The sequence below is a fragment of the Mus caroli genome, chromosome 6 (genome assembly GCF_900094665.2).
Source record: "Mus caroli chromosome 6, CAROLI_EIJ_v1.1, whole genome shotgun sequence".
Taxonomy (NCBI): Eukaryota; Metazoa; Chordata; class Mammalia; order Rodentia; family Muridae; genus Mus; species Mus caroli.
In genome coordinates, this window is record NC_034575.1 from 136030714 (window position 1) to 136049538 (window position 18825).

General features: G+C 43.6%; 1 protein-coding gene across 1 annotated transcript in view; it reads right to left on the bottom strand.

The window, feature by feature from the left end:
• The window catches only part of Slc15a5 (solute carrier family 15 member 5), an 81002-nt gene extending 62930 nt beyond the window's left edge, over positions 1-18072 (bottom strand). The window contains exons 1-3 of the mRNA XM_021165677.1: positions 17733-18072; positions 11444-11666; positions 290-459 (exon numbers count right to left, since the gene is read on the bottom strand). Of these exons, the coding sequence (XP_021021336.1) occupies positions 290-459; positions 11444-11666; positions 17733-18072 (733 nt within the window). The remainder of the gene's footprint in view (positions 1-289; positions 460-11443; positions 11667-17732) is intronic.
• Positions 18073-18825: the final 753 nt, after the last annotated feature.

The following is an 18825-nucleotide window of genomic DNA, read 5'->3' on the forward strand; positions in this document are numbered from 1 at the left end:
CATAAGTATTCACATAGTGTGTAATGAGTATTATTGTATCATGTATGTAAATGTTTGTCGTGACATAGATGAATGAAATTCTAGAACAGTTGTGATTTGTGCTTGCCAGAGTGGGACAGAGAAGCCGTGAAAGTGGGTGAGTGTCTGAGAGCTGGGGTCCCCACTCTCGGGGGAAATAAAGGCCGACGTTGTCCGGCTCTGCTCTTCTCCGCTGTAGTAACTGCAGACTCACGCAGTTCTGAGAGTTCAAGACATCGCAGGGAATTTAAGAAGGGGGTAAGGGACTCACGGTTCTCTGGCTGATAGATCAGGTCGCCGTTCTTCATGTAAAGAGTCACCAGGGCGGTGAACACGGACAGAGAAGGAAGCAGGATGCCAAGGGCCCAGGATCCCAAGGGCTGGATGCTTGAGATTCCCAGAAAGACAACAGCTGCATTCAGGTTTGCGGACCAGGAGGCCCTGGGGCACAAAGAGAGAAAGAAAAATCCCAGTGGTCATTGTACACACCTCGAGTAGAGCTGTGGGCATCTGATTTCACTTAGAACCGGTGCCAGGTGTCACTGTCTCCCACACAAAGCATTTCCTCATTGTTTCACAAGATTAGGAGCACTGCCTTCCTGTTATGTTCGTTCCTTGTCCCTGTTTCTATTTCTGCTTAGAATACATGCAGGGAGAGAGTGGATCCCCTGTGAGCCTAGAAAGTGCCTATCATTTGAGAACAAAAAAAATCTCTAAATACAGAAAGACTCTAAAACTTCTGGATTTCCCTGTTTAAATCCAGGTTAGGCATTTAGTCAAAGAAAAGAGAGAGGTTTGAACAAAACCTCCTTCTACCTACCCTGGAGTTTGCAAATTATTTCTGGGAAAATACTCTCACCTCCCAACCGTTCACGGGATCGGCATCTAGCATCAGATTTTAAGGGCTTAGAATCCGATGTTATAACTCTAACCATGTCAAGTTAAAAATCTGCTGTTGAGACATGATATGATGCAATATGATATGATACAATACAGTTTACTCACAGACATTCCCCTCGAGCATTTATATTTCAGCTGTGCAAATTCTAATGTTGTTCCTTGGCTTAGGGACATGTGTCTGTGTGGCAGTGTGATTCATGTGTCTGTGTGATTCATGTGTCTGTGTGATTCATGTGTCTGTGTGATTCATGTGTGTGTGATTCATGTGTGTGTGATTCCTGTGTGTGTGATTCATGTGTCTGTGTGGCAGTGTGATTCATGGGAGTTCCTCATGGCATGCCTGCCATGACATCCGGTTGATTTTTTTTTCTTCCTCCCCCCTCCCTTACCACTCCTCCTCCCACTCTTCTGCCCTTCTTTTCTCTCTGCCTCTCCTTCCTACTCCCTTTCCCCTCCCTCCTCCTCCCAGCTTCCATCCACTTTCCCTCCACGAACTTCTACACACTTCCTCCTGTACCCCCTTCAGACACGTCCCCTGAGAGAGACTTCCTTCATACACCCCCTTCCACCCTTACCACAAATTCACACCCTCTATCCATCCCTTCAAACACACTGGTCCACATGCGTCCACCATCTCCCACCCACACTCCTCCCGTCACCTGCAGTCAGCAATCCCCACAAGCTCACTCACCTCTACTCCACAGCCTCTCTTCTCCTCTGTCTGTCTTCTAACAGACCCCGTACTCTCTTCACAGAACTTCCTTACTGCTACCACTGTCAGCAAACCACCTCTTCCTGCCCGCTCCCCTTCATGTGTTTCCTACACCCATCATTCTCCTTCACAAACTCCTTTACCCTCTATTGAAACCCCACATCCACAATCCCTCTAGCCTTCCATTTGCCACTCTCTCCACCCACCCCATCTGTCCCCAGAACTGCTATCCACGTACGGTTCTACCATCCATCCAACGTCCAGCCTCCTCTCCATGCCCTGTCCTTCCACCCAAACCCCTTCCCACTCTCTACCACACACTCACCCATGCCTCTTTCCTCTACCCTGCCTTAGTTCCCTCTCTACTGTTCACCTGTCATCCACGTGCACATCTGCATCCCTCAATACTCTTTCACATGCTGTCATCAACACCTCCTTCCACACACATACGCCACTGTCTATCCACCATCGACATAATGCAATATCCGTTTACCTGATCCAACCATTCAAATCCACATCCACCCATCGCCCACCTGCATCCATCTTTTTAATAGGCTATCTATCCACAGTTCACCTCCACCAATTCTTCATGCACTCAGTCCATCCCTATCCACTTCAACGGCCCCAACCCCACCTTACCCACCCTCATCTGCTCATATCCACTCCCTATCCACCTCCTTTTGTACTCATCTATCCCTATCCACTGAGACCCACCATCCATACAGCTTCTACCTGCCACACTCATGCAGTGCCCACCAGCACCCACTCCCCATCTACCTCCCATTGGCTTCACAGCATACCCTGTACATCCTCATCTACACTCTACCAACGTCTCATCCAACCACTGTTGCCCTGTGTGCGCCCTCCTAATTACCTCCATTCACTCTTCTAATCCACATTCCCATTGGTTCCTCCACCTACCCCCATCTTACCTTACCCCCAGCCATTCCCATCTCCTCCCTCCTCCCCTATTCACCTCTCCCTCATCCTGTCCCATCAGGACATTCCTCCTTACTGCCAAATAGGGTCCATTATATAAACATTTATTCTTTTTTTGTTTGTTTGTTTGGTTTGGTTTGGTTTTTTGAGACAGTGTTTCTCTGTGTAGACCAGGCAGTCCTTGAACTCAGAAATCTGCCTGCCTCTGCTTCCAAGTGCTGGGATGAAAGGTGTGCACCACCACTGCTCGGCAACATTTATTCTTCATTCATCCATTTGTCTGTTGATCGACATTTTTTCCTAGCTCATAGCTATTACAAACGCGGATGTTCAGATGTTTGTACAGATATGGGCATTCACTTCTTGTAGGTAAAAGTCTAGGAATGAAATGCCCAAGGCTTATGGTTTATGTATACCTAATAGAAGAAACTTACAAGTGGGTTTTGAGACCCTGAGGTATTTTATGTTGTGATCACATTTGCGAATGATCTAATCCATTTACACCATGGCCAACGCTGAGGATGGTAGATTTGTATCAGTGTCTCATCGTCAGTAATGATACCCACCTTACTCTAATGCGTTCTGGCTTTCCATATCTTCTTTGATAAAGCTTTTGTGCAAACATGTCTTCCCCTTAAAGAGAAAGTTGGTGCTGGGAAGATGATCTGTGGGTAATGTGATTGTTCTGCAAACATGGGACCTAGCTCAGGTTCCAGCTCCCATGTAAAAAGCCCAGCACAGCAAATCACTGTTATCCCAGTACTGAGAGGCAAAGAGTGGAGGGTTCATGGGGCTTGACTGGCCAGCCGATGTTGCCAATTCATAAACACTATGTTCAGTAGGGAGCCTTGCTTCAAAAGTCACATGGAAAATGACAGGAAAAGACACCCAATATTGACCTTTCACTTGCACACACTTATATATGAGTGTGTGCACCCACACACACAGCACACACAGCACACACACAGCACACACACACATACACACACAAATTAAAAAGGTGGCTTTCCCCCCTTAACATTGCATTTAAAATCTTTATATGTCTGTAAATGAATTCTTTATCAGTTGGGTAGTTTTACAATCCTTTCCTTTCAGCCTGGGACTTGTCTTTTAATTGTCTTACCATGGTCTGGATGGCACCCACTTGCTAGGTTTATTGTCTTTTACAGGTCAAGCTTCCAATGTGGTTCCTACGAATTCTTTGCCAAACATGAGTTCACAGAGTTTTCTCCTACTTATTCTTCAGGAAAGAAACCTGGAACTTGGAGAATTGAGGTGAGCCATCTGGCTGGATGTAGCTGTGCCACAGGCCCAGGAGGCAAAGCCATTTGTCACTGTGCAGCCTACAAGTAGGAACTGGGTTCAGTGATCTTTTGGTGCCTCTTTCCCGGACTCTGCAGTTACCAGTTTTATGACACTATTATTTCCTTATTCATCCTGGCTTTGACATTTGATCAACGTGCTTCATCTATCATTAATTATAAATATTGTCCTTCTCCTTTGAAATGGTGGTCAGAAGACATGAATTGGAGCTAAAATTTGGTAATCATTCACACCCCAGCTGACCTTACACGCCCTGGAATTCAGGGTAATTTTAAAAAGAAGATCATGTCTTTTAGACAAAGATTATTTTAAAGAGTTTAGTTTTTAAAAAAGTTAGCTATATGGTGCTAAGTAAGTGTCTCTGCTCCATTTTTCCTCCAATCCTTATTTAGGAAATGAGAACTGTGGCTGAGGCCTGACGGTCTGGAGGGAAGGGATACAACGTCCAGAGATGTAGAGGATCCTGCAGGGCTTGGTTGACCACGGGAATTTATTAGGGTTTTATTCTCAGATAGCCAGGGGATATCTTTGGGGGAGGTGGGGAAGTGAGCATGGAATTGATCTTGTCTGACTTTAAATAAGAAGGAAGTAAATGACCATAGTGTTGGCTCCATGATTGTAGAAAAGGCAGGACACTGAGTCACAGCCATTGTGATAGTTTGGACCACAGGTAAGCAAGAGCTGGCCAGGGCGCCACAGGGAAGGGGTTGGGTGTCAGGTGCAAGAAGTATGAGTGGGAAGGGGGTATACCTTGGGCTGGCACTGTTTCTGTCTCTGTCTATGATTTTTTAAAATCTCCCTTGGCTTGTCCTGTCTTGCTCTTTAAGTTCACCTCAGGTCTCTTCAGTGCTCTGACATATTCTACTTTTTCTGGCCTCTGTACTTCCAAAGAATACAGCCATTTCACCTGTGACAGTTCAGCTTCTCATGTGTAGATTGTCATGCCTCTCACGGTCACCATTTTATTCTGCATCTTTGCTTCTCTATCCTTACAGTCCTAGTACAGAACTAGGCCCACAGTGAAAGAGCAATACATAAGACATTGACATATAAGAAAAATGTAGGCCGTTAGACTTCTAATGACTGACACAGGGGAGAAGGGCTGGAGGAATGGAAATAAGACCATGATAACCAAATTGGGTTAATGTAACCCATGAGTGAGAACTTATTTGTCATGATACCGGTAAGGTGCCAAGTTAGCATTTTCTAGGAAAACCAGGTAGAGTCCCTAGGTTCAGCCTGGGGTTAACCTTCCATGCTGTGGCAAGCTGTCCTCCTGAACTGTGGCTATAGCAACCGAGAGGTGGGAGCCAAAAGCAACATTTAGTTCCGTTTACTTCCTAGAGCGCCTTCCCCTCTCAAAGATAAGCAGACGCTATTGAGAAAATGCAAGACCTTCAGCCGTTCTTCACTGTATCACAAGCTGATAAACACCCAACTGCTCCAAAGAGGGTCAAGAAAGATGAAACAGAATACTCGACGATTTAAATCTTGGGAAAGCTAGCTCGGAAACCTAAAGAATGGGGGTGCTGAGTTATCTATGTGCGGGAGGGGATTTCACGCAAAGCACTAAATGTAGTTTAGCAAATGCCACCCCACCTATTTGATTGTGTAATTTTCTGAAAGAATTACTTAGCACAGACACACTCTACGTTTGTCTTTGCTCTTCCATGAACAGGACAAGCCGCAGATAATTAAGGGTGAAATTATGTATGTATCACTGGTAAAAAAAATAAGAAAAGAAAAACCTACAGTCTTAGAGCTTACCATTAAGACTCATTTCATCTCAGAGTTCACCAGTAAATTGAATGTATAAAACACCTCTCACACTGAAAGTCAGAGAGCAAAGCACCAAAGCAAAACAAATACCGTGATTAAGGGAAATTGAAAGCCGCGGCAGGAACACAATTCTTTAGTCCACGTTTAAGTCTGGGAGTGGAACTGCAAATAACTGGAACCAGGCGGGCGATTTAAAAAAAATGTTATGGCCCTCGGATTTCTCATCTCAAATCTTGGCCGTCATTTTGGCTTTGTTTTAAACATTTTCTTAATTTATTCCATGGTACCTTGAAAGTCATACCCATGCTTTGCCATTTCTTAGATGGATAGATTTACTTTAAGTGATTTTTAACAGAAATAACCAGAAGTGGTCTTGGCTAACCTGTGAAGCTCTTATGCACGTGAGAAGGAGATCTCCTGGAAGTTTCCAGTCTTCCTAATGTGAGGGACCCCGGAGAGAACAATGTACTCTGCCCTGACAGACATAAAGATGACTTTGTGGATTCGTGACTGTTGAATGGGACAGAGGCATGCAGGAGGGCCACTGAAACACATGGACACTGATTTCATGGTGGGTGGTACTGTTCTAGCATAATCCTGAGCCTCCTGAAACACGTGAAAGAATATTATGGCAAGTGAGTTTTGGAAAAGCAAGGAATAAACAGAAATGCTATAGTTCTTCCTTGTTGCCTGGCATTGTTTCCCCAGCAGAGATGCTGAGAGATGCTGAGAGATGCTGAGAGATGCTGAGAGATGCTGAGAGATGCTGAGAGATGCTGAGAGATGCTGTGAGATGCTGACTGTTTTCTGGATGAGTCAGCTCCAAGGGTCAGGTAGAAGTTGTAGATGCAATTGACGAACAGCAGCTTCCCCTTCCCCGGATCTCTGGTACGGTTCTCTATTTTATCCCCCTCCATTTTCCCTCCTTGCCCCCTCTTTTCCCAATACCTAGTTCTTCTTTCGGGAATCTCTAATGTGGGATGTTTGGGGGTCAGGATTGATAATTACTGTTTTTAAAGGGCAGTAGGGGATTCCAGCAAGATTTCAAGTGTAGTTCAGAGTCACCTCATCCTTGGTACATAGCCAAGGCAGTCCTTGAACTCCTGATCTTTCTACCACTTTCATATATATTATATATGAGATTAATTTGTAATAATTCACTTATAAATAGTCATTTTTATCTGCCACAAAATGTACATAGCTCCCCCAAATGAATACAGATAAAACCTGCTTTTTTGCTTATTTATTTATTGGCTTCTTTGAAACAAGATCTCTATATGCCTAAGCTGTCCTCTAAGTTATCATGTAGCTGAGGAGAGCCTTCAACCCCTAGACAAGCACCCACCAGTGGTTCTCAACTCTGTTCTGTTGGCTTGAAAATGCAGAAAACAATTTCCCTTCCCTGTGCCCTTTGTCAAACTGATATAACCAAGAGCCCTGGGGTCCAGGAACTGGGATATTTCCAAAGAATACTTTGATAGCTTTAATATGCATCTAAAGCTGAAACTCATTATCCTCAGGGTTCAGGATATGTGGTAGAACAAACACTTCTTAAAATAAAGACTCTACATTGAGTCCATGTTCAACTCAGAGCATTTCTGTCTGGGATAGACATTGTGTAGGGTCAATGTAGGTACACATTTCTGAAACTTGGGGGATGGCATAAATTCATCTATGTCGCCTTCAAGGACCGGGTGGGTGATTGACTTGGGATTTGATTCTGTCTAATTCACTGCAGGAATCCTTAAGCATCACACCGTGAAATAGAGACAGAATGTAAATTATCAAGTAAAATAAGTATAGAAAATGTGAAGAGCGATTTGAAGCTGACGGTGGCAGGCTTTAAAATTACGGCCATGAACAGATTTAATTTTCCACCATTCTTTGGCTTCCAGGAGGAAAAAAAAAACCCCTGCTCAGGTGAACTTACATTATCTCCAGTGTGCTGGCTCAGAACTTCGTGCCTCAGAACCCAGAAGTCCCTGAAATAGATGGGTTCTGATCTGGGTCCATACATACACCAGGGCGCTGGCAGATCTCTCTCAGAGAACGTTAGCGTTACACTTCCCGTGAGGTACAGCGTAGCAGAGGACTCTGTTCCAGGTGGCACTGTTGGCGAGGAGTGGGTTTCTCCGCAACGTTTGGCAACCTTACTCGGAATGGATGTTTTCAATTGCTAAAACTTCCAGTCTATACTGCTTACCAGGATCACTGGGAAGCTTCGGATGGTATGGAACAATGACACATCTCATTGAAGGTCTCACAGCTATGAGCATCTGACATCTGTGCAGAAGGCAGGGCTAAGTGCACACTTCAGCTCTTAGAGACCTAAGTGGGTGTTGTCTTTTGAAAGGTGTTGTTGACACTGATCGCTTTTTTTTTTTTTCACGTTTGCAATGCTTGGGATTTTATCTTTTTCTTTGTGGCACTGGTAATTGAACCCGGGGGGCCTCATTAACACTGGGGGTACATTTCTACCCTTGAACTATAACCTCTGTCCATCCATTAAGGGGTTTTTGGATTTGGGGAAAACAATTGAATTAACAGACAATCCATTTTAACCACAGATGCCTATCACATGGGTTTTCTTTCCTAGCAGAAGGATAAGGAATTTTAGCTATAACTTGTTCATTGTTCAAGAATAATAATAGCTATTAAGATTAAAGTGCCAATGATAAGTTAGGGTAGTCTGTGCATAAGCAACAGCGGGTCCCTGTGAGGAATTCCCGCAATGTGACTGGGAAACCCAGGTCTCTGTAAGCTACTAACCTTGCTGGAAGCCATAGCCCTCCCAAGTGACAGTCCTCATTTCTCCCAGCAAGTTGGCTGTCCACCAGTAGAGTGTCTGTCCACCTCACCCCCAACCCACTCAGAATGTTCTAGAACAGACTTTTCATTTGTGTCTTTTTCTCTATAAACTGTATAATGTAGATGATGACTAGATGTGTGCTGTAGTTTGGTATTTAAAGCAAAAAGGCAAGCAAGCCCAAACAATGAAGTCCAGCCTTGGGTGACTAAACCCAGCAGGCCGGGTTTAGTCACATCGAGGAGTAAGAGTGAGTGAGCTTCGTCTTCTTTTCTAGACGCTCGTGTCTTCAGGCTCCAGAGACACCACTTGATTAGTCTCATCAGAGATTTTAATGAAATTAAACAATAATAAAAAGTACTTGCTAAATGTGTTGTTCCCGAATATGGCCTGGCTCCTCCTAGCCCCCCCAAATTCATTGTTTTCCAGTCTCCATCCTTTTACCCAAACCTCTAACGAACAAATCCACTGGGAGTCCTCTCTGTTTCCCAAAGAAAGTAGTTCATTCATATAATGTCCCCTTTGTCATCAACACCGAGAAATGTCACTTTGATTAAACACAACCCTGAATGACTAAAACCACAGTACAATAAAGTCTCTGGAGCTATCTTTCAGAACAACTGATCGCTCTCCAGTCTTAATCCTCCGGAGTCTTATTTAATCAAAATGATGTTGCTAATTAAGGATTAAAACTTCTGAATAGAATGAAAAAGGATTTCTTTCTCCTTCGGGCAGGTCAAGGAGGCAAAATTTCCTATGAGGGAGTGAGCGTCCTATCTTCCTTTGATAAACTGCAGCCTTCCCTGACATTAGGACCTAATCCAAAATAGGCTTCAGTGTTTTGTAATACTAATATGGAGGGGTGGGAGAGGAAGAGGAGGAGGGAGGAGGAAGAATTCACTTGCATAGTTGCATACATGTAGATAACATTGACTCTAAACATTTTTCTTTAGTGCAGTTTTTAAAAACCTGCAAGTGTTTTGCCTCCATGTATGTTTGAACCTTGTGCCTGCATGGTCCCTCCCTAGTCCAGAGGAGGGTGTCAGATGCCCTGAAGTGGAGTCACTGGTGGCTTTTAGACATGCGTGGGTGTTAGTAGCAACTGGGCTTGAATCCTTCAGAAGAGCAGCAAGTGCTTTCAACCACTGAGTCATCTCTCCAGTCCCTCATTTAATGTTTTAAGATTATTTTTTTTCAACATTTTTGTCTGGGTGCTGATGTCGGCCATGATTTATTATGAAGTAACAGTGGTGGAGAGATAGCTATTCTTGACAATGTTGGGAACCTGATTCACACAACACACACACACACACACACACACACACACACACACACACACACACACACACGTCAACACAATGCTTCCATGTTTGCTTTCAGTTGTTATGAAAAATGTATGCACTAATTAAGTTAAAAAGAGGACAGTGTGGTTTCATAGCTCCCAGGATTTCAGCCAGTCCTTGGTGGCTAACCCATTGTGTTAGAGCCTCTGGTGAGGTAATATCTTACAGCCATGGCTGGAACCAAATGCGCCAACAAAGCTGCTCACCTAGTGGTAACCAAGAAGCAAGTAGAACAAGAGGAGAGAGTCAGGATTCCACTATCATCTCCTTCAAAGCCACACCTTGTGTTCTATGAGGCTCCGCTGTGTGAAAGTCCTCTATGGTACCATAGGCTAGGGACCAAAACCTCCAGTACATGGGCCTTTGGGGAGACATTTTGGATCTAAATGTCACTTTCCCACATACTAACTAATCCATCCTCTAGGTGAAAAGTGTGAAATGGCTGTCCTGTGTACTTTAACAGTGGCTCAGAGATGTTTGACACCCACTGATGAGTAGTGCGGACCCCAAAGAAATTCCACACTGAGCTATGAACAGTGAGACTTCATTAACTTCATATGTCAATCTTTTTCTTGAATTTCTACTTCATAATATATAAACTTGTTCCTTTAAAAACATACAGAGCCTAGGAAGATGGCTCAGAAGGTAAAGGGCTTGCTGTGAAATCATGAGTGCCTGAGGTTGAGTCCTAGTACCCACATAGAAAGCCAGGTGTGGTGATGCAGCCTTCTATTCCAGCCACAGGGAGATATGGACAGGCAGGTCCCTGGAACTCACTGGTCAGTGAGTTCCAGGGACCAGTTTGCTTGTCATAAAACTTAAACTCTTCAGGTGTTGGGGTGATATGGATGAGAAATAAGAATCCTGGCAGGTACATAACATGCCTGAGACACTCTTTTCTCCATTGCCATCTCCTCTTTACACCAGCCTTGCCTGTCAGGTCTGTGGCAATGTCAGCATAAGTACTATAGCTACCATTCTTTGGGCGCTTGTTCTTGGTCTGCAGCAAGTTCTCGGTCTGCAGCAGACACAGCTGAGAAAGTGCTGGTGCAGCCTTCAGACAGGAATAAACAACCTGGTCAAGGTCAGCCGCTTATGGTAGGAGTGGTGAGACTTCCACCAGGCCTGCTTGGCTCAGGGTCATATTCTACTCATCGGGACAAAGCACTGTGTGTCTTCTTACTTGGAGAATGAAGCCATCAGTTTTTATTAGGAGGTTGCCAATCCTGGTTTACAGCTGATCATGATTTATTCTGGATTTATTTTATTGTTTATTTGTGTGTGTGTGTGTGTGTGCTTATGTCTGAATGCCTGTATGTTCACATACCTGTGTGTGTGGCCAGAAGAGGTCACTGGATCACCTGGAGCTAGAGTTATAAGCAGCTGTGAATCACTTGAGCAGGGTTCTGGGAACCAAATTACCAAATTACAGTTTTCTGGGAGAGCACCAAGTGTTCACCATATCTCTGACCTTGACCATGACTATTGACTGACCCATCATCACAGATGTCATCACACTGCCACTGACCCAGCCCAACTAATGATAAAGGCCAAACAGTGAGAAAACCCAAACCAGGACCCAATGCTGTCACTCTGTCTTCTATCCTATCAAATGTCACTTACCAGTTACAAAATGGCATTGGCTTCTTTGATTCCCGTTCCTGACTGCCACACATATCTGGTGGACAGACGACAGCCCTTATTCCTCCTGTGCCCAGGCAGAGAGTCAGCAGTGCTACATGAAACAACCCAGCCTGCACCTCCACAGACGTGTTGTTAAACCCAGGATAAGCGCCTCTGTAGAAATTCTCCGCTGGAAAAGCCAGCATGGATAACAAGGCAGTGCCTGTTGGTAGAGAGAAAAGGAGACTACTTGCAGCACAGATGTAGACTCGCTGGAGCATATAAGCCCTTTACTCTGGAAGGTTCATGGCTGTATGGGTGTCTTACCAGCATACTTAAAGTTGATCTTTGCAATTTCAGGGATGGCTTGAATTTCCTAAGTGGCTCAGTGGTTCAGAGCATGCTCTGCTCTCATGAGAGGACTCAAGTTCAGTTCTGTGGTGTGGCTGTCAGATGCCCTCTTTTGGCCTTTGTGGCTTCACTCCCATACACATAATTGAAAATTAAATACCAAACTTGCAAAATTTTTTTTGGTTCATTTGTAATTGACTCATATATAAAATTTTATTAAAGAATTCTCTTTATTGCATGTTTTAACTACACCAAGGTTCTGGGTTTTGTTTTACCCCTCACTTCCAGTTTAAACCATCTTTCCTCTAAGAATGTATAAAGAAATTACATCAATTTTTAAACAACATTAAAATAATTCAGAATTGTTTTATGTGAAAATTAAGCCATTTGTTGTGGCAGAGTATACCTGTAATACTGGCTCTCAGGAGGAGGGAAAGGTCAGGAGTTTAAGGACATCCTTTGGGCATGTTTGTCCTTGCTTCTCGATTTTCTCACACAGCTTCCTGGAGCCTTCCTGGCACACACAGAGAGATGAGAACCTGGGGCAGGGGCAGGAGTGTGTCCTGGGTCATGCAGACCAGTCAGGAGGACATAGGGCACAGAGTGACAGGGAAGCTTGGGTATCATCTCCACTTTTACCTTGTGGTCCCTGATTTGGTGACTCTGCTCTTCAAATGGAAATCGCTGAGCAGCCCCCCTTCTTTGCTAAGTTGTCCATTTGTTGCCAAGCATCTTCATATGCTATATTGTTTCCTTTTGAAACTAACATTGGGGTGTCAGTTGGTAGAGCTCACCTTTTCCCGTCCTCTTGTCCCTCCCACCTCCCCTCCCTCCTTCCCTCGTTCTCTTCCTCCTTTCCTCCTTTCCTCCTTTCCTCTCTCTCTCCCTTCCTCCCTCCATCCCCTTCCTTCATTCTCCTTTTCCCTTTCTTCCTTCTGTCCTCCCTTCCTGTGCTACTAGGGCAGACTCTCCTATATGCTAGGCATGCTCTTTGTCATAGAGCTACATCCTAAACACTATTCATTATTATTATTTAGTCCATTTGATTACTTTTGTTCTGTTCGATTACTCTGACATTACCATTTTCGGTATGAAATTTTGCAAAGTTGTTATGGGTGGGTAGTTCCTCAATGACACATGAGGTTCTACAGAAATACAGATTGGGTACCTCATTTAACATCTTCTCTATATGGCTTTACCAGGTGACCAATGTATGCATTTGATTATCATTCAGCAGTGGGTTGACTGTTTGTGAGAGTGGACCCTTTAAATTATTGGCTTTGACATTCTTTCTTTCAAGGTCAGCCAGATGTGGCTCAATATGTTTCTCTAGTATTTGATCTTCTTGCCCAGAAGTTTGATGTGAGGTTTGGCAATTCCAAGTTATCCAAGAGTGTGCTCAGTTCATCTGGTCCACACAGTAACCACCTACAATCTACTTCCAGACCACATGTTACCCCTGTATAAGTAACAAAGATGTTCTACTTGCAGCCTTTGGGAAAATGTCACAACACTCTGATTTCATGTGAGCAAGATTTCACTTCTACAGTAAAACTTCAGTAAAACTGATATGTGATAAAATGCAAATAAATCTGCAATACTTTTGATAAGATTTTATCTCTTTGATGTGAGGCATTGTGTCCTGCATAAGTTGTCTGCCTGTATCTTTAAGCCCCGTGAAGAGAGGTGTTGCCATATTTTATTGGAGGTCGTGGGGGAACAACTCAGGAGTGCTTGGTTAGGTCAGAAAGGCAGACACACAGAAAGCAGTTGCATAGCAGAAAGGTTAAGTGTATTTATTGCTTGTAGAGACCAGGGTATTTTTGGGGGGTTATCTCTCAGGTGCCAGCCACTTTGATTTTAGAGACGGGGCCTCTCAGGGACCTGTTGCTTGTCAAGTAGGCTAGTGATGTGTAGTGGTTTCCTCTGAATTTAAACATTCTTTCCAGGAAAGAGAGGTCAGGAGATCTCGGAGGTAACCTAAATTCACATGTCCAGGGAAAGATGAAATTTTGAAGATTCACCCAGTCCCCTCTCCAGAGTCATAGAGGCAATAAACAGGAGTTGAGGGAGGAGAACATGTTGGAGATGGTTCTGTGGTGGTGGTGCCCATATTTTGAGTCATTCCCACGCCTATAAATAATCCTTCACCCACATCCCCCTTAGTAACCCCAACAAAAATTCAGTGGCTCACAAAATTGAATTTTGATGTAACTATTACTTTAGTTTGTCATAGATTCTCTACTTGGAATAAGTAAGTGTGTGTGTGGCAGAGGGTTAGTGTTTCCTAAGAGAGGTCTCTTACACAATAGCAGGCAGCCTGCCTTCATCTCCCAGTGTTGCTAAACTTGAGTACCACCACATCACGAATTTGGACATTGATTCTGGGGATGAACTCAGCTCTTAATGTTCCCATGACAGACATTACTGACTGAGCCATCTCCCTCCCCAGCCCATGCATCTGCAACCATCTGGGTCTGATAACTGCATAGCTAAACTCAGAAACTAACAATAAACACGGGTCTTGACAAAACAGCAGGAGCAAGAGACTTCACAAATCTCAGGTTCAGAGTGAATATTTGAAGGAGTTTACTGTTTCAGGCAAAGAGGAAAATAAATAGGAGAGGAAAAAGTAGGGATATAGCCAGGCTCTCATTGTCATTGAAGGTGAGCACAGACCCTTCCAGAAGAACACACTTCATATACATTGTAAAGGTTCTGATATGCTAAATTTGGACTTATTTTTAGATAATAGAAACAATATGGATACAACATGAAGCAATATGTATTCATTCTTTTTCAGAAAGTTGTATTGGTAAACTGGCATGTGGGCTGGAGCTGGACAAAGGGCTGGTAGCTCAGTAGGTAGGCCGTGGTCAAGAAGAACACTATTTCAGGCAGAGGCTGGACTTTAGTTGGAATCTCTAATATTTAGTAATGGCTTGCAGTGTTATGGCAGTTGTGAGTGGAAAGTTCAGGGTATGACTTATAGTAAGAAAACAAAGCCAAGCTCAGCACCACGGGAGGCTCAGTAAGATGACTGTAGTTTCAAGGCCTGATAGAACCACACAGTGGTTTTCTATCCTGAGTGAGGTAACCCAATCACAAAAGAACTCACACAATATGTACTCACTGATAAGCGGATATTAGCCCAGAAACTTAGAATACCCAAGATATAAGATACAATTTGCTAAACACATGAAACTCAAGAAGGACGAAGACCAAAGTGTGGACACTTTGCCCCTTCTTAGAATTGGGAACAAAACACCCATGGAAGGAGTTACAGAGACAAAGTTTGGAGCTGAGACGAAAGGATGGACCATCTAGAGACTGCCATATCTGGGGATCCATCCCATAATCAGCTTCCAAACGCTGACACCATTGCATACACTAGCAAGATTTTGCTGAAAGGACCCAGATATAGCTGTCTCTTGTGAGACTATGCCGGGGCCTAACAAACACAGAAGTGGATGCTCATAGTCAGCTATTGGATGGATCACAGGGACTTCAATGGAGGAGCTAGAGAAAGTAACCAAGGAGCTAAAGGGATCTGCAACCCTATAGGTGGAACAACAATATTAACTAACCAGTACCTCCAGAGCTCTTGACTCTAGCTGCATATGTATCAGAAGATGGCCTAGTTGGCCATCAGTGGAAAGAGAGGCCCATTAGTCGTGCAAACTTTATATGCCTCAGTACAGGGGAACGACAGGGCCAAGAAGTGAGAGTGGGTGGTTGGGGGAGTGGCTGGGGGAGCTTGTGGGGGACTTTTGGGATAGCATTGGAAATGTAAATGAAATAAATACAAAAAAAAACCCCAAAAAACAAAAAGCAAAAACAAAACTAAGACAGTCCAGGCTGCTTAGAAAGATCCTGTCTCAAAATAAGAAGGTAAAATGAGAGACCATGTAGCTCAGGGGTGTAGGGTTTGTGTGGAATGTAGCCTGGCTTCAATACTCTGTGTGTGTGTGTGTGTGAGAGAGAGAGAGAGAGAGAGAGAGAGAAGAAAACCATCTAACACACTAAGAACAAGGACACATGGGGAGGCAATCTAGTTCTTTTTGCTTGGAAAAATTCCAAAGTTCAGATCTCCCTTTTCTATCCCAGAGTGGTGACTTATCCAGTTCAGACTTATAGAAATAACAACACTAAACAAGAAAATGACCTAATGCTTGTGGTGTGGTGTGCTGTCCAGTCAAGGAGAATTCATCTTTCCTTATCTTGCTTACTCTTTCTCCTTATCAGAGTGTTCCCTGACACACAATAGCAGCCTGCCAGGGCTGACTCACCCAGGTCTACTTGTCTCACACTCACTGCCACTGTCAGAGAACCACTTCACCTGGAGACTCTCCCTGCACAGTACCTACCCAGGCTCTTCAGCTCACAGCCTGGAGGTTACCTCAAGTCCTTTGTCACATTAATGCTTTCCTGGAAATGGTTGCCACGGTATAATGTCTTGAACATTACTCTTGCTTAAACCACCATGCCGAGACCTTTAGTGTCTCCATTTAAGCAGTCTTGGTGGCCATGTGTGCTGTTTGTTGAGGTCAATGATTCACAGCTGTTACTTCCATCCTCCCCTTGGCAGCTGCTTGTCTAGGAAGGATAACTGAAGGGTTGATTCAGCATAAAGTTGTTCAGAGCCAGGAAGACAGGACAGTGGGTAAAAGTGCTTGTCATGTGACCTGATAATCATGAAGCCCTGTAAAATGCTGGGTGTGGCAGCACACATCTGTAGTTCCTGTACTACTAGGTTAAGATAGGAAGGAGGCAGAGGTGGGAGAACTGGCTGGAAGCTCACAGGCAAGCTACTCTGGAATAGGTGTCTTATTAGCAGAAAGAAGAGAGGCTGTCTTAGTCAGGGTTTCTATTCCTGTACAAACATCATGACCAAGAAGCAAGTTGGGTAGGAAAGGATTTATTCAGCTTACTCTTCCACAATGCTATTAACCACTAAAGGAAGTCAGGACTCAAACAGGTCAGGAAGCAGGAGCCAATGCAGAGGCCATGGAGGGATGTTACTCACTGGCTTGCTTCCCCTGGCTTGCTCAGCTTGCTTTCTCATAGAACCCAGGACAGCTTAGGGATGGCACCACCCACAATGGTCCCTCCTGATTTGTTCACTAATTGAGAAAATGCCTTACAGCTGGATCTCATGGAGGCATTACCTCAAGGGTCCTTTTCCTGTGATAACTCCAGCTTGTGTCAAGTTGACACAAAACCAGCCAGTACAGGGACTCTGCCTCAAACAATATGTAAGGGAAAAATCTACTTCCAAAAGTTGTCCTCTCACCTACACACACACACACACACACACACACACACACGCTCTCTCACGCACTGGTAGATTATCAACCAGCTTGTTCTTTATGCCTCGTCAAGCATTTCCAAGCTTCTGTTCATTGTTCTTTGTGTAAACAACCATCCTGTCCTGTCTGAATTCACTTATTTTTGAATCATATCACTTGATCTTAAAATCCAGAAAACATATCTTTATATGAACTCTAATTACCATATGATTAATTATAAAAGCCAAACACTTCTTAGTTTATTCTACGTGAACGTCCACAACCTTTTCAGCATACTTCTTCCAGTTGTGAAGCAAATGAATTCCGTGTTTCATAGAGGATCTCCCACAAATTTGAGTTAAAGCACAAAGAGGGCAGGGGGCATTGCGAGGTGTATAGGAGACTGACATACAAAGATACACTTAGCATAAAATATAGTAATCACAATGCTCTAAGTATTAAAAATCCTGGAAAACTCAATGTACACATCTACTAACAGCCTAAATAATACAAAGAATGAAATAAATTGAAATGATATATCTTATTGTATTTTATGCTAAGGACAGGGTGGGAGCAAAATTAAAAATTCTTAACAAAAATGTATGTATCTATGTGCCCTTCCCCAATTACTGTCATTAGGGGACACTCACCTAGGAAATGTAGAGATAAGGCTAGGTACATCAGTTTGTTCTTTCCGAAGTACTCATCCGCAAGCCATCCCATGAACACAGGGGTAAGGACTGAGGCTCCAATAAAGCCCAAGTTGAGCATGGCTGCCTGGTGGTTGTAGGAGCCAAGCCTCCCTGTGCAAAAGGGGATCATGTTGCAGACGACTTCGAAGAAAGTGAACCTCTCACACAGCTCCACCAGAAGCAAGCAGATTCCAACTCGAAAACATCCATAATGGCCCACTGTCTTCCACTGCTCAGGGCCACCATGTAAGACTAAGGGTGTTTTTTCATCATTTATGATGAAGTCTGTAATGGACATGGCTGCTTTTCCTAGACTATCACTTATGTGAGTTGCTTGGACCTAGTGTCTTTTTTTTTTTTTTTTACCCTATTCCTCTAATGGAAAAAAAAAAAAGATGGCTGCTTGGAATTTCACATCTCCATGCTAGAATTTCTTGAGCTTTTTTGCACATGAATGCTATTTTTTGATGATCTGGAAGCCCAAGAGAGAAGACCTGAGCATTTAAACACTCAAAGCTCAGCACAGCCACATCTGATTTGTTTGTTTCATTACTTAGAGACCAAATTAGACGCTTCATCCAAAATTATATTGAATCACCTGACTCCAGTCGCATACGTAAGGAAGCTCGTCTGCCTCACACAGATAAAGGTTTAAATATGGAGGCTCAAGAAGCAGTTTTTCAGGGGAATTTGAGCACTAGATCAAAAAATAATTTGAGTCTAATAATTTCTGATATTTTAATTAAAGAAGCCAGAACAGAGCCAAGAGATAAAGCACAGAAGGAAATCTGTTTTGAGGGGGCCGGGTACCTTTATCATGATTACATTTCTTGTTAGTTTTGGTTGGGATTCCGATAAGAAAGTTAATTAAGAAACAAAAGTGCTAGTACATTCAGGTAACAAGCAGAGTTTACAAGGGAGTAATTTAAACTCACTAATGAAAGGAGAAAATATTGAATAAACTCTGCTTCCTTTAGGTTGACCCCACACTTGTCGAACAGCCTCTCCAAGGAAATGAGATTCAGAAAGCACCATTTGACTCACTGGCTTG